The 15588-nt window shown below is 42.2% G+C and overlaps 3 protein-coding genes across 7 annotated transcripts in view; 1 reads left to right on the top strand and 2 right to left on the bottom strand.

Moving 5' to 3' along the window:
- Positions 1–2824, bottom strand: part of LOC103141714 (zona pellucida sperm-binding protein 3-like) — a 3707-nt gene extending 883 nt beyond the window's left edge. The window contains exons 1-10 of one of the 3 annotated variants that reach the window (XM_007557451.2): positions 2355–2824; positions 2168–2283; positions 1987–2090; positions 1748–1922; positions 1523–1640; positions 1377–1459; positions 1163–1314; positions 942–1094; positions 844–879; positions 581–778 (exon numbers count right to left, since the gene is read on the bottom strand). In XM_007557451.2, coding sequence (XP_007557513.1) covers positions 612–778; positions 844–879; positions 942–1094; positions 1163–1314; positions 1377–1459; positions 1523–1640; positions 1748–1922; positions 1987–2090; positions 2168–2283; positions 2355–2732 — 1482 coding nt within the window. In that variant the 5' untranslated portion in view covers positions 2733–2824 and the 3' untranslated portion in view covers positions 581–611. Of the gene's footprint in view, positions 1–580; positions 779–843; positions 880–941; positions 1095–1162; positions 1315–1376; positions 1460–1522; positions 1641–1747; positions 1923–1986; positions 2091–2167; positions 2284–2354 lie in introns of those variants that run through there. The other 2 variants (XM_007557453.1, XM_007557452.2) reach the window with 2 other exon arrangements.
- A 974-nt stretch (positions 2825–3798) lies between these two features.
- On the top strand, positions 3799–8045 carry LOC103141715 (uncharacterized). 2 transcript variants are annotated; one of them, XM_016673960.1, is made up of 4 exons: positions 3799–4050; positions 4668–5021; positions 5086–5195; positions 5900–8045. In XM_016673960.1, exons 1-4 carry the CDS (start codon positions 4002–4004, stop codon positions 6110–6112), a joined length of 726 nt encoding a protein of 241 aa, XP_016529446.1. In that variant the 5' UTR covers positions 3799–4001; the 3' UTR covers positions 6113–8045. The 2 variants fall into 2 exon arrangements, with proteins under 2 accessions (XP_016529446.1, XP_016529447.1); XM_016673961.1 differs by having other exon boundaries at positions 3800–4050; positions 4668–5018; positions 5089–5195.
- A 1678-nt stretch (positions 8046–9723) lies between these two features.
- Positions 9724–15588, bottom strand: part of LOC103141734 (trinucleotide repeat-containing gene 6C protein-like) — a 48180-nt gene continuing 42315 nt past the window's right edge. For both annotated transcript variants that reach the window (XM_016673944.1, XM_016673945.1), the window contains exons 19-21: positions 15123–15196; positions 14882–15021; positions 9724–14800 (exon numbers count right to left, since the gene is read on the bottom strand). In XM_016673944.1, the coding sequence (XP_016529430.1) occupies positions 14395–14800; positions 14882–15021; positions 15123–15196 (620 nt within the window). In that variant the 3' untranslated portion in view covers positions 9724–14394. The remainder of the gene's footprint in view (positions 14801–14881; positions 15022–15122; positions 15197–15588) is intronic.

Raw genomic sequence — 15588 nt, 5'->3', positions numbered from 1 at the left:
GGTCCCCCCTCCTCCTCGAGGACAGATGCACACGCAGGCACACTCAGCAGGTCTCTGGTTTCTCTGTCAGCCTGTCTCTCTCTTTTGGAACAAGACTTAAAGGCATTTAATTCCAACACTGTGTATCAAGAAGACAATCTGTTTAAAACCAGAGGTAGTTACAAAATTCCTAATCTAATTCAACATTGTTTAGAATATACTATATTTATTTACTTATATTTAATTCAATATTCACTTTTTTGGGGGGGTCACAAGGTCACATATTTCCCATCATATGATATATGTGACATGTCTGGGGGGAGGTCAAGAGGTCACATAGTTCCCATGGGGGGAGGGGGTTTGATATCAATTAATCCATCAAACTCCAATTAAAATTTGACAGAAGGTGGTATATATAGTCTCTCTGGTAAAGCACCAAACCAACAATAGTTTCTGAAAAATTTCAACTCACAACCATGACAATTGGATCAGATAGTTTCCTTTAACCATGGAAACTTTCTAGATGTGTTCAAAGCACCAATGTCCCAGTTACAAAAGTTTGACTCCAGGTAGGATTTTTCAAATAACTACAGAAAAAAACTCCAGTGACAAATTTATTTCTTTGGTTCAGATCAATCAGAAAGGTCAGTTTCAGTAGCGGTTGCATTCATCACTGTAGCCTCCACTTTAGAGGTGCCGCTAGTGTAATGAGATTTGGTGGCGTTGGCCATTGGTGCATCTAAGGATTTCAGCATGAACTTGTTGGTTGGTTCATTAAATCCAGCTTCCTCAAAGTTACCTGAAAAAAAAAATGCAGAGTATTTATTGGGCCAACTTAGACTCAGGAAGGCGTTAAGATAGTACCCGTCAGTCCAGTTTCAGATTCCGGATTCCCCAGATCTGGAAGACATATCATTGCATCAAGAGTTATGTTTTTTAAATATTTACCATCTTAAACTCACCAGTTTTGTAGATTCCACTTCTCCAATGGCTGCCATACAGTGTCGGTCTGTAAAGTTTCTGGATACTAGGGAGCTCCTCAAAAGGAAGACGTCCACTTTTACTTGATGGCAGTATAGTCAGGGGACCAACTCTGGCCTCTTGGTCCCACAGAGCTGGAAAATTAGGTTTTGTCAGAAACCATTTAGTCAATGCAAACAGGCATGAGGGAGAAAGTCTTTACCCTTTTTAGTCTTCAGCCCACTCCGCCACATGTATTCAGCAGCAGCCACCTTCCCAAAACCACGAGGACCAACCATGCCAGACTTGCCTGAGACTTTATTTAGGGCTTTGCAATATCCACACAAATAGTCGTTTCCATCAGCTGACCTCCATCTGAGGAGAAGATTCAGTCTCATTCATGTCATACTGCCAACTCATTTACCAATTTCACTCACCTTCCATTCAGGAAAGTGCAGGCCTTGTTTGGCGATTCGGCATCATTTACTGGCACAGCAGTTAGGTGGCATGTGATGTAGAGCTAAAGAGAAAGAGTGAGAACTAATCTTAAGATGTGTGCCAAGGTAGAGGAACACATCCTCACCTGTCCTCGGTCGTCGTTGTGGAACTTGAAGGCATCAATGGTCAACTGCAGCTTGTCATCTCTGGTCCTGGGCAAGAACTGTGCCTTTGAGTTTGGAAGCTGAGAGTCAACCAAGCATCTAGAAAGACAAAGGAGGTCCAGACACCATGTATTGATGGGTACATGTTTAGTAAACTCACTTTAGTTATGCGAGAGCAGGTACTTTGAAACTCTTCAGTTTCTCACCCATTTTCAATGAAGATGTATTTGGGATCAGAGTTTAGAGCTGGTTGAAGTGTGGCCACACAGCTGCTCAGAAACACCCTGAGACCCATGTGGTGAGCAATCCTCACGGAGGCCTCAAGGTTGATTGGCTCACCGAGGAAAAACACATTGGCACCCCTTTCATACATCCAGTTATCTGGAGAAAACATGGGGGATGAGCTGGAATTAAGCCTGAGAGCTGAGGGAAGAACTGAACGCACCATTCATTAGCTTCAAGCTAAAGTACAGAGTTTCCACTCCAGCTTGGATAGACGTGAAGGGAATCCATGTCGGCATGAGTGAAGAGCTGGATACACCATACTTCCTATAGAAGCAGATACTTTACAGGTAAAAACCAGCTTTTCAATAATTTAAAAGTTCAATAGGAAACAAGAGACAGACCTTTCATAATGGCATTCAACTGGGATTACTGCCTCATCCATGTGAACTACCCCACTAGGGGACGCCAGAGGAGAGTAAAAGAGGAGGTTTGCGTAGACAAGGGAGTCCTTAGTCATCTGGAAGAGCAGCAAATTTAGAAACAGGATGTACATGGTGAAATAACCAGCAGCAGAGCAGGTCGAGTTACCCAGTGTTTGGTTCCACAGTCATCCAGCCCAACAACAATCCTGTATTCCTCTGCAGAAGTAGCTGTAGCTCTGCAGAACTCATTGTCCTCCACACCAAGACGCAGCTCCCGACTGTCCACCGGAGCGCCAACTGCAAACATATCAGCAGCAATTACCACTTCTACAGAGTCAGGGTGGCAGACCACACCGACAGTGTTGACGAGCTCTGGCTGGTGCTGCTCCTGCTGAACCACGGGAAGAGTCTGCTGCGGCCGAGGTCTGGGAAGAGAAGGATACGGCGCGTACAGGGAGGATTTAAGAGCCAGAGCTAAATGAGGGCAGACTCCAGAAAACATGACCCCTAAAAGGAGGTTCCACCAGAGCCAAAACATATCCATGAGGACCGCCAACCAGTTTGGCAAACAGGTTCAGACTGCAAGTCCTACTGACTGACCCACAAGACGGTGAACCAAGCAGCGCAGTGTTGATGTTTAAATCACAGCTGAGCACACCTGCGCCGAATTACTCCTAATTAGCTGCTTCCACGCTTAACACGCTTCTTTCTGACCCAGACTTACTTTAAAAACGGAAAATGTTCACATCCTTTGTTAAGGTTTGAAGATATATAGGAAAAAATGAATTTCTGATTTACATCTCCGTCCAGTTGATGGCGGTAATACATAAAGTATGTAAACTTCCTGAAAACGCTTCTTCTTGAAGAAGAAGAAGAATCCTTTAAGTCGTTTAAGACCATGTGCACAGAATGACCATGTTAGAATAGTAACGAGAAGGTAGATAAAATGATAAAATAAGCAAATAAAAGAGAAAATGTAGATATCAAGTTAAACAAATCAAAATCTAAAGGCAAAGTATATTTTGGATCAAAGTGATAAAACAGTAGCAACATCAGCAGAATAATGGACCAAAACCAAAACGTCTGTACAACATTCAGAGTCAAACCAAGGAGCGAGTAGGAGAGAAATTATTGTATTCTGACTACAATAAGAATTTCTCACTGAAACTTGAATTGAATTCTCTCATGTGGAAAACATGAAAATCAAACCAGGATAATGTTAATGAGATTATGGAGCACTGGGGAACCAAGTTTTAAGGATATATTTATTTATTTTATTTTATTTTTTTTGCAGAATCCTGTTGTTTTTAAATATGTATCAGAAGTGTGTTGAAAGTTTGAACCAGGAGGTGGCAGTAATGCATCAGTTTGGATACCAAGTTTGAACCTAATTTTCCACACTTAAATTAACTTACAAACAAAACAGGGCCAGTCCAAGGTACAAGCAGGATGGTTCCCCAGCTGGAAGGGAATTACCTTTCTATTTGTTTGGGGAAGTCAGAAATACAAAACTATGCTTTTTGTATTTTCTCCAGTAGAAGTAGTTTCTTGAACTCTGTGGTTTCCCACCCTGTTCCTGTGCATCATTTCAGACCTTTCATCTGCTGCCTCGCTGTGTGCAGACCAACCACTGTGTTCTAAGAGCTGCTCTTGCTTTGAGGCCGTCTTCCTGTTCCTGTTCCTGTTCAGGCTGAGGAACGATGGAAACCAGAGGGTGGTCCCAAACGTCTCGCAGCAGAAAGCAGAGCGGGGAACGACTACGTTATAACCCAACTCTAGAATATTTGTCAGATTTTCTTCAAACACAAACACCATGAAGACACGTCTACAGTTTCTTCTCCTCTTTATTCAGCTCTTTGAAGGTAAGGTGATTTCCACTTCACAGAAACACTCAGTAAAAATGTTTCATAACAAAGTTTATGACTTACAAAATTAATTACATCTGCTTTTTTATATTTTAATTAAAAAAAACAGCATGTAAAAAGTTTTTTACATCCCTCTCAATAATCAAGTGTTTTGACTCCAGCAATGAAGTGCTTATCATGATTATACATAAAAGACCCTAACATTTTCATTCAATCTTTTTTCTTAGTATTTCAAGTTCAGTCAGATTAGATGAAAAGCAACAGTAAAGAGCAATTTTCACAGATTCCCTTATTGATTCAGTACTGGATTTGACTAGGCCATTTTAACACCTGAAGCTGCTTTGATTTAAACTGTAACTCCAGCTGTATCTTCAGAGTCATTGACCTTCTGGAAGGTGAACCTCTATCCCAAGTTGTCTTCCAGGATTGTCCTGCTCTTCTCTCCACCCTGTCCATCTCCTCTGTCCCTTCAATGTACAGTATTAATTTTCTGCTACCTATGTATATTGACATGACTTTCCAGCAACAAATTTTGGAACCATGACCTAAATTAATTCATGAACTAACCTGTTTGTATTTTACCACCAGCTGACACTTGTTACTTTTTCTCCCAGCCTGTGCAGAGGTGATCTTTCAGCGGCTGACAGAGGACCGGTCTCTGGTTCTCTCCTGCACCCCTCAGCAGGAACGGGGTCACCTGGTGGGACTCCATCTGTACCACCGCGGCCCCCAGAGCCAGACCACCCTGCTCTCTGTGGCCGAGGGCAGCACGGTCAGGAGGGACCCAGAGCGCGGGGCCCGTCTGCAGCTCAGCGGGGGGCTGAACTCGCCAAGGATCAACGTTAGCATCTCCCACCTGCAGCTGAGTGATACGGGACTTTACATGTGGGAGCTGAGTTACAGACAGAAGAACAGCTCAGATCAGGTCGTCCTCGGTGCACAGAGGTACTTCCTGCTGGTGGAAGGTGTGTAGCTCACTGTAGCATAAATTAAATAGGTTGACAGATTTATTTTAATAATGTGTTTCTGGTTCAGGGAGGTCATGTGGGTGCTCTCGTGGTTACATCCCTCTGCTCCTCACCATCTCTGCAGCAGCAGGCCTTCTCCTGCTGACAGTGAGTTTATTGGCCATGGAGAAATGTGTGAGTAGTTATTTTATTCCTTCCATATGCAGATTTATCAAATAGATTTTCTCTCCGATCTGTTTTCCCGACATAAATCTCTACAGTTGCTGTTTAAAGGAGTAATAACTGAAAATGAAAATCATTATTTAGGCCATCTGCTTATTTAGAGCAGCTATGATGAATGGTTGTAATGTAATAAATCATTCTTAGATCATCACAAAATAAATAAAAAATCAACAATCCTAATATATTTTATTTCCAGAAAATGCTAAGCAATCAAAAATGTGCAATGTTTTTATACAGAAAATGTATTTTTAACTATTGAAGTTTGGTTGATAGAACAAATTGTTCATATATTCTTGATTTTTGTTCCTTTTGGCTGCAACATCTTTAACAAAACGTGATGCTTATTTCATCTCAGAAATTATTCTTCACTTTTCCCAAATGTTGACATTGAGAAAAAACCAACATAAGCAAAATAAAACAATTTGAATAGCACTTCAGTTGCAAAACCTCTATAATTCCTGAGTAAGGAGAAGTTATCCTGTTTTGTTTCCTGGTGGACGACAGCAGATTTTCAGAAGCTCAATCTCAGTCTGATCTGACCTAACACGATTAAGTTTTCGTTAGTGATGGTAGGAGAGAACAGGCTTCTTTCTGGCATATCTTTCAAGCAGCTCGATGGTATATAGACAGTTTCTGAAAATATAATCGTTTTGCAGGTAAGATTAAGGCATCATCGCCCACCGCAGCCTCATTCTCCCATCTATGAGGAAATGAGCAGGAAGCAGCAGAGCGCAGGAAGCCCCAGAATAACCCACGAGGCCTCCCCGCAACCGGAGGAAGTCCGCTTCCCAGTTTACGCCAACCCAAACATCCGGCAGCCGCAGGACAACTACTACGCCTGTCCCCGACAGCTGGCCGTCAGAGTGTGAACTTCGGCATCACGCCGACACGATCAATAAAAACAAGGACAGCCAAACGGACAAGAAAAAAAAATGCTATTTTATTAATATTTGAAAGAAGCTCCATAGTTCATGAAAACATTTGTTTCGGTGCATGTCATTTAACAATCACATTCTATGAGGAGAAAGATATACAGAGAAAACAAAAATAAAACATTACAAGCCACTGACTTCTCATTAACTCTCAGTAACAACATTTTGACTTATTCAAAAAAAAAGGCAAAAAAAAAAAAAAAAAACAGCCCTAATCCCACCTCCCACCCTCCATAACACAAAACTGAGGAAAGGAAACAAAGATCAGAAACCCGTGAGGGTGACAGGCTAGAATCCCACAGTGCTAAAGTGTGAGATGCTCATTGGTTTAGGAATACACAGCATGGCGATGTAGCGCTAGGTCAATCTGAAGAGGGACCAGGGAGGGTGGGGGAGAAGCTGGAGGTGGTGGGCTTCACCCCGCCCATCCGTTTGTCCCCTTAGAGAACAACTAAAACACATAAAAAAAAACACATCAGAACCCCTGCAATAAAACAGCCACTTAGAAGAAGCGGGCCATAAAATCCCCCCGACCCCCGTTTACCTTCTGCCCCGCCCGACACTTGTGCATAGATTCATGATCCTTTTACAACCAGCTCATGTTTCACATTACATCCTCCAAAAAGATCTGAAACAAAAATGCTCCAAAACAAGTCTGATTAATCTATTAATAATAATAACAATAATAATACCCGCAGCGGGAGAACGAGAGAGACAGAAAGATTAATGCACAATGTTCCTGATTCAGTCAGGACGGGACCTCATTAAGAAAAACACAACAAAGATTCAAACATACAGCATTTGCATGTTATTCACCGTATTTTTTTTTGTCTTTTCTTTTTAAACAAACTCATTGACCACTTTTGTTTTTAAAAGTAAAGCAATTTTAATATATAGATTTATATTATAAAGCACTCCATTTTTGTTTAAAAGTCCATTATTTGGTTATTATGTAACTGCTACGGATTTAGAAACAAAAAAAAAGGTATTTTCTTCTGAAATCCATAACTTTCAGTGCTTAAAATTCTGTCATTTTTTTTCTTCTTTTTTTTTTAAACTCATCATACATAAAAATGTACATTAAAATGGCGTGGAGTTGGTACTCTGGAACCCTGGCTTTCCTGAGACAAGATCCACTTTAATCGTGTGTGTGCAAGATAGTGAGCCTTTTTTTTTTCCTTTTCTTTTTCTACAAAGGAAAAAAAAAACATAATACATAATCGACATAAAAAAAAAAGATAAGTTCATGAAATCGACATCAACACAAAAGGAAGAAGGTTAACAGAACAAGACAACACTGTTCAATCCCAGAGTTCTGAAAGTAGCACAGGAAATCTTCATTTGTGTAAAGTGTTTTTTTTTTTCTTTCTTAAAATGGAAGCATTTCTCCTTTTGCTTTCTTCTTCCAACATTCGTGTGGTTTGATTCCTCCTTTGTTTTGCTGAAGAAATAAAACTGTAAACTGTCAGTGGCCTTGCAGGAAAAAGGGAAACAAAAGATGACAGGACTTAAAACAAAATAAAATAAAATAAAAACAGAAAGGTAGGCACCTCTGAGGTGAGCCCTAGAAGCCAAGGCTCGGTCTGATGTCTCGTTCTTCACTCTCCGTTTGCTCAGATTCGGGAGAGTTAAAGTCCCTCTACCTCCGATCTATGGCCACAGGTCTGTAAAATACTTTATTTTTTTTTTTGCTGTATTTTTTAGATTTTTTTTTTGTTTTTGTTTTACATATATGATTTTTTTTTTGTTTTAAAGTTTACAGTCTGAAAAATGGTGCAATACTCAATTATGATCCATACTTTCTTGGATTATTCCACAATGAAAGCCACTAAGGTAGATAAAACATTACATAAGAAAAAAAAACAAAAAACACACACACACTTATTTTAGTCCTTGAGTAAACATTTACACGTGAACTGTCCCCCCGTCTCCCCTTCAGTACTTGTATCATGTTGTTCATGTAGCTGGGTGAGGGGTGAGGCCGACACTCAGTGCAACGCTAGAGGCTAGTTACAACATTACAATATAGTTTCTGACAAGCAAAAAAACAACAACAAAAAAAAGTATACTGAAATGAAAAGAAATACGAGGCGGAGGACGTTCTCCGCAGTAATCACGAGCTCTCATACAGGTGCATCTCAATAAATCAGAATGGCGTCAAAAAGTTTTTTTCTGTTTACAATTAAAGAAGTGAAACTAACAGATTTATGCGCTTGACGCTCATTTCTGTTCATTTTGATCATTATGAGTAACAGGTAATTCTCCCTATTGATTTTGTACTTTTTCCTTCCACTCAACTTTCAAAGTGACAAACGTAAACTGAAGAAATACAAAATCAGTTTTCGAATCATGAGCATATGTGAAAACGTAATCACCCCTCTCTCAAATAATGACTGTTAATAACCATCTTTTTAGAAATTTACTTAACCAGTACTTTTCTGAGGGAGCAACGTAGGCCAACAAGATTTCAAACTAACAGTCTGGAAAGGGGTACAAAGATATTTCTAAGGCTTCGGGACTTTAGCGAACAACAAAGGGTGGATTTGTGTTCAAGACAATAATCTTGGCAGGACCTTGAAAGGGCCTAGTCAAAGTGTGCACTTAAAAACAATCATTAAAATGACCAGAAATAAACAAATAAAAATGATCACCGCACAATAAATCTGTGTTCAATTTAGTTTCGATGTCCTTCCAGTGTACCGAGATGCACCTGTACGTGTTTTTACACCTGACAGACAGACATTCATTCATACAGTACAAGCAGCCTTGTGCAAACACTCTGATAAGATGTAAAAATTGCCGTAATAATCAATCTTTGTTTTCAGACATTTCAAATTTTAGTAACTCTGAACAGACGCTGTCAAAATCTCTGAAGTGTATGAATCAGACGAATAAAAAAAAAAAAAAAAAAAAAAAAAAGTGTTCACATTACATTATTGGCGCTTCTTTTTTTTTTGATTCAAGTATTTGTTCTCATTATTCTGTATTACTCTGATATGTTTATGATCTCATCATCTGGGAAACAAATGGGAAGGGATGAAGCAAAGGGAGTAAAAGTGGGAAAACAGGTCAAGTCTAGCCACACACATCCATTATGTACTCTTGGTTGTATACTGTGTATGAGCTAGCATGTGCATATTCAACCCAGTCCTTTTGATTTCTTGGGTCCCTTCTCAGACTTGTGTCTGATCTGTGATTATGAAGCAGGTTTTACTCGAGCTCCAGTTGCCTTCAAAATTAATAATAATAATAATAAAAAATAAAAATAAAAAACATGTAAAAAGTAGGGAGAGCATCCGATTTCCGACACTTTACAGGTAGATAAGAGTGCAGATGAGGATGTGGGAGAGAGGCTCTCAGTGCTGGTGCTGCGCCGAGAAATCCACATCCGAGAGTCGACCCCCTGACCCCCCCCCCCCACGCCTCAACTTCAACACCAGCTCCATGATTAAAGTCCAGTGTGGAGTTCATTAATGCAGGTTTTTCAGGAACAATCTCACGAACAAACAGCACAGGCAAAAAGTGATTGATTTTTTTTTTTTTTTTTTTTGTTTTTTTTTGTTGAACGACGCACGTCCAAGGCGACTCTGGAAGAGGGCAAGTCCCCGAAGTTTTTTTTTGTTTTTAAGACTTGGTACCAAACTTGAGGTGCGTCTCAGCTTCTGAGTGCGCAGCTTTTTTTTTTCTTCTTCTTCTTCTTCTTTTTTTTGTAGTTTCTAGTTTTTGTGAAAATCTTGATGATAAAAAGAAAAAAAATAATAATGTTTTTGGTTTTTAAAGAGATGTACCCGATGTGACCCATAAACAGTGCACAGACACATACAGGGACCTCCCTCGGACCCCCCCTTCCCACTTCCTCCTTCTCCTACTGCAGCCGCTAAAAGCATAAAAATAAAAAATATATATATATATATTCCAGTCCACTGTTCCTCAAAGACCAGCATCATCTGTCCTGCCCTTCTGCTTCTCCAGCGGCCCGGTGGGTACGCCCCCAGCAGCAATGACTCTTTTACTCTAACATAAATGACAATGTGAGAAAGTGGAAGTAGATACCAGCGATGCCGTTGGCACCAGTCTGAAGGAGCGACGGCCAACACATAAGTGTCTCCAGCAGGTTGTTTAGTGTCAATCTAAAAGAGAGGCGGGACTCTCCGTCAGTGTCCCCTACGTTTGAACCCAGTGAGGTTTCAGGAGAAGCTGCCTGGTAGTACGAGTTGTGAGAGGAGAAGTGGAGACTGGCGGATGCAGAGGATGGCTGCGGGCAAACGCCTCCTTTTGTCGTTTGCATAGAAATGGAAGGCTTGCTGTCGGTCGAGGTGGCTCTAAGTGTGACAGAGCGCTCCCAGAGTTCAACGCGAGTGAAGCCCGTCCACGGCAGAACAAGGCCGACCGCAACGCAAGGTCCGATTACTCTTTTAGCCGCCTGCTGAGGCGTACCGGTGGGACTGCGCGCCGGTTCTGCTCGGGAGGCGGCAAGAAGGGACAGGAGGGATGCTGAACACTGCATAAAGACCAGTATTTGAAAGCAAAAGAAATGATCATCAGAAACAATCAGAAGCTAGGCATGGACTGGTTTCCAGTACCAAGGTACAACCGGAGTGTAAAAAGTCATCTTAATAACATGCTAGAGGAAGCGCAGGAGTGACCAGTGTTTTCCGTACGGCGCATTGATTGACAGCATTGCCCCTCCCCTGCTTGTTGCTGCGCACTGCCACCAGCTGGCTGAAAATTGTCTACCGTCTCTTTCAGTTTGGCTGTTAAGGAAATATTTCTGGTTGCAGAAATGACAGACAGGCCAAATATGGAAACTAAAGGAGAGCCACCCGTAAGTCTTATTAAGGCTTAATTCATACAACCCAGTTCGCTCAATAGTGACAATAATACTCCTATCCAAAGCGGGGCAATAATCGTTCTTAACAAAGAGTCCACCATTGTTTTTCCCACAAAGGTACAAGATTATCAAAAAGAATTGATATCCGAGAAATCGCTCTCATTCGATTTTTTAAATCGCTATTTTTACTAATAGTGTACAAACCAGCGCGTTAACGTCCCCCAGGAGGCTGCATTTCTCTGGTTTCGCATAGTATGAACACAGAAAGGTTCATCATTAAGAGAAGTACATTATTGCTGCTAAAGTACAAGCTAAAAGCTAACAGTAAAAGCTTTAAGCTAGCTACCAGATGAGATAGCCTGACTAATATCAACAAAGTGGTTCAATATGCTGCATAATAAGACAGTTTACAACTGAATTTAGTTGGTAAATATTTTCTGAGGTCTACACTGGAATAAAAAGTAACCCATATTGTAGGAAACACAACATTTCAAATTGCAATTGGAACCATAATGCGATACAAAACCGCAATCGTAAAAGACATTATGCCTGAATGCATTATTTGGTGGGTTAAATGTAATGCGACCACAGGCTGCATGCCAATATCCACAGATAGGCATCTTATTGACAGAGATGATAAAACTCAGGGACAATGATGGGAAAACACAAGTCATTTCCAATTGATCCCAACATTCAACAGTAAAGGTTAAAATCTTCTGTTTTCTAAACATTGCGTAGCCCTAAATTCTAATTATGACTAAAATGTCATTTTGTTTTAGCAGCAGTAGGTCTAATTAATGCTTTTCTGGTTTAAATAAGAGCATCTGGATCCTGTTACACATTTCTGTTATGAGAGTTTTTGGTAGTACCTTGATACTGTGAAACCGTGGTGTTTTTCTCCAATGTTTGAGAATCTCCTGACCCACGCGCATCAAGAAGCTGTCATCAACAACTTCAGCGACAAAATAAACGCATCATGTTAATTCAGTTAAGTACAACCCAAAAGGTAAACCCCAAAACACTCAAATGACTTTGATCTTTGACTAAAGTGATGTTTGCAGGAGAAAGACAGACAGCGGAAGTGGTGCTTGCTGAGGACATGCTCTGACATAGTAGTAGTAGTAATTTCCGAGCTCCTCCCGGCGCAAAGGCGGAGGAGGCGAGAGGAGGGATCAGCAGGGAGGAGGAGGGCAAGCGAAGGAGGTGGCGGCGGGGAAAGGTGAGGGCTGCTGCAGCTCTGCTCTCTGCAGCAGGCAGGCACTCAGTGGCCACACTATCACACCGGTTGGCTGGGCCTCCAAAAAGAAAAACAATGAAAACAAGGACAAGACGGCGATCCTCCCTGCCGGATCCAGCTGAGCGATCCCAGACACCAAGGCGTAAAAAGTTCTCAAAGTTGCAATGTTAACAGTGATGTTTACTTTGATATATATATATATATATATTTATATATATATATATATATATATATATATATAGAGAAGAAGGTGAGGATGAGCGCTTTGAGTTTTCTTTGCATTTCCCTTCACTTTGCTACCGTGTTTGACATCCTCTGGTCCCACTGACTGAAGAAGGAAAAACAAAGTTCACATCCATGTCAAGTTAAAAAATAAGTACACAGAGAAGCCACTGAGCAGATTGCTTTGAAGTCTTTTTGCAGTTTTTATTTGCCAGTGTTGCTTCACCTTTCTTCTGTTCGTTGGCATTGAGGGTATAAGGAGCAACGGCGCTCTCGTTAAGTGCTATAACAGACCACCTATTCACAAGTCTTTGCCTCTTTTTTTCCTGTTTTTTTGTTGTTTTTTTCTTTAAAATCCGAAGCAAATGTGGACAAAAAAAAAAGTGATCTTGTCTTCTGGGTGAGGGGGAAAAGAAAACAAGCTCCTCTGAATTTGGTTTGTTGCCTTCTTCCCAAACACACACACACACACACACACGCACACACACACACACACACACACACACATAAAATCACACACTCAAGTCTTATGGAGAGGTGGCTGGCTGAAGAAGTGCTTTGTATCGAAGTCCTTGTGTCTTGGACAGAAAATGGTTGAAGACCAGCTTGCTACTCTCCTGAGTTCACACTCTCTCTAAGGGGAGATAAAGGGTAGTAGTGGCAGTTTTTTCCTCTCTTTCTGAGGGCAGATAAAGTGTTCGCAGTTCACTCTTTCCTTACAGTCTGCTCTCAGTCGTAGGGTGCTTGGACGGTAGAGTCTGTGGCTTATATTGCACGTCGCTTGAAATGGTGGGTTTTGCAGGTGGAGTGGGCGCGCGGCGGAGGGGCGGAAGGAACAATTTGAGGTTGTTCTTTTCTTTTTTTTTTCTTTAATTTCTCCCAAAATGTCACTGAGACAGGTTGAGACAAACTGCAAAAAAAAAAACAAAACAAAACATAAAGGAGCCCATAGAAAGGCTGAGGTGCATCATCGTGTTTGTCTTTTTTTTTTTACAGTTCCTTTGTATTAGCAGTGGTTCATCTCATCATATGTACATCCACCCACCAGGTACGGTCGACAGACACATTTGAATAACATCATTTTTTTTAAGCTTTGTTTGCAATGGTTCAAGAAAACAAATCATCAAAAAATACTAGAAAAATAAATGGTTTGAGCAAGGCGAACAAAGTTGCATCATTCCCTTTGAGCGATGTGTTTGTTGGGGAGTGGAGGGGGGGTGGGGACTCGATCCGACTGCGGGGGAAAAAAAAAACAATAAAAACTCAAATGCACTGACGTCGTGAGCTGCAGCAGCATGTACTTTCCACTCAGGTTTCACTGGCTCAGAAATAAGGGTGTGCAAGTTCTCCGTAAGCTTCTTTACCGAGTAAAGAGTTGAGCGTGGATAGCAGGGCAGGAAACAGTTTAAGGCTAAAATTAGTGCTGACAGAAACAAATGCTGTTGGGTCTGGACCGGCTGACCGTGCGACACCCACTCTGATTGACGGGTTTTTGTTAGAACTTTGGGAATGATGCCTTTCTCCATGGATCTCTGAGGTGCATTATGATTGCCTGAAAAGGCAGCGAGGGATCCCACCAGAATAAAAATGGCAGCTTGTCGCCATGTCAGTTGACTCGAGTTTGTTTAGAACAGCGACTCCCCCCCCCCCGCTTGTTTCTGTAAAACGTTTTTGTTTTTTTTCCTTAGTTCTTCGATAAATGAAACGCCGGGATCCGAAACTCACCACAAAATAACTGCGACTGAAATGCCGTTTAACACGCGCAAAAAAAAAAAAAAAAAAGAGCAGAGGAGGCGGACAAAGCCAAGCAGCGAATATGAAGCCTTGTCCTCCTCTCGTCTCTCTCCTCCTCGTCTTCACATCCACACTTGATTATCTCCACACTGATTTGCAAGGTTTTTGCTCCTCTTTGTCAGTTTTTTCCCCCTCCTACATGGACTCTCCACTCAGCAGGTCGCCAGGCAGCAGCGTATTGATTGGCGTGGGGCTCCCCATGACTCGTCCCTCCTCGCCGCTCGGGGGTCCCCACAGGCTGGAATACTGCTGAACGCCTCCCCAGAGCAACTCCCCGCCCGTTTTAGTCCCGCCCGCTCCGAGCCCGACGCTGCTGCCGCCGCCGCCGCCACTGCCGCTGTTGTTGTTGTTGTTCCAGTGGGGTGAGTGACCGATGGGATGAGCGACTCCGGATCCGGATCCGCCCATCCTGGTCTGATTGGTTCCCGGGGTGGCCTGCCAGCTGGTCGTCCCGCTGAGCGACTGGCCCTGTGCAAAGAAGCGGTTCACCTCCTCTTCCCCGGCGAACTCTGCTAGGATGGTGGTGTTCCCCAGCACACACCTGCACGGAGACACAGACGATTCAAGTGTTAAACTCTTCAGGGCGAGCTCCTCGTACAGCTCTACAGCTTCGGCGACGTACATGTGCAGAGACTTCTGAGCTTTGGCGGCTTCGTCCTTGGAGCTGTAGCGAACCACGGCGTTTCCCTGTGTCAGGTTGAGGTGGAATGTGATGAGGGGGCCGTGCTGCATGCACAGCGTACGCAGAGTGGAACCGTCAATCTGGGAAGGGAAAATTAAAAACAGAAAAGAAAAGGTATGTCCGATTGAGGAGTCAGTTCCTACAACATGAGGAGAGAGAAAACCTGGGAGGAAACGGTTACCTGTGGCGTCAGGTTCCTCAGAACCAGCCAGCTGCTGGTCCTGGTGGAGCTGTCTGTGCTCCATGTGGTACCTGCTGCGATGAGAGGGAGACGTCTGTTTACACACAGCTTCATACTTTTCTTGTTGCTGCGAAACCAATAAAGTCTAAAGGTGGATGGGTGGAGTTGATAAAAAAAACCCACTAAAAACTCAGTTGACAGGTTCAACCACAACAAGTCATCCTCATAATTTCAAGATTACGACTCCCACTTGGACCCGCCCGCTCTGAACGCTCAACAAAGTGATCTAGGCCACGTAGATGTGTTTCTTACTCTTTGAGCACTTTATTTCTACACAAAAACATAAGTACAGCTCCAGGATTGAACCTACAGAGAGTCCACATTTTGAAACAGAGCAACACTTCGACGTCTGTTTCTCCAGTTCTCTACTGCAAATCACAAAATCTTAGCCAGTATTTTTTGTTTA

Source organism: Poecilia formosa, unplaced genomic scaffold, assembly GCF_000485575.1.
Source record: "Poecilia formosa unplaced genomic scaffold, Poecilia_formosa-5.1.2 Scaffold88, whole genome shotgun sequence".
In the NCBI taxonomy this organism is placed as follows: Eukaryota; Metazoa; Chordata; class Actinopteri; order Cyprinodontiformes; family Poeciliidae; genus Poecilia; species Poecilia formosa.
This window is presented reverse-complemented; position numbering and strand designations above follow the sequence as displayed.

Coding starts and splice junctions, on each gene's coding strand:
- LOC103141715 (XM_016673960.1), top strand. CDS start 4,002: ATGAAGACACGTCTACAGTTTCTTCTCCTCTTTATTCAGCTCTTTGAA. Junction 5,022..5,085: donor CTTCCTGCTGGTGGAAGGTG/TGTAGCTCACTG, acceptor GTGTTTCTGGTT/CAGGGAGGTCATGTGGGTGC. Junction 5,196..5,899: donor TATTGGCCATGGAGAAATGT/GTGAGTAGTTAT, acceptor ATCGTTTTGCAG/GTAAGATTAAGGCATCATCG.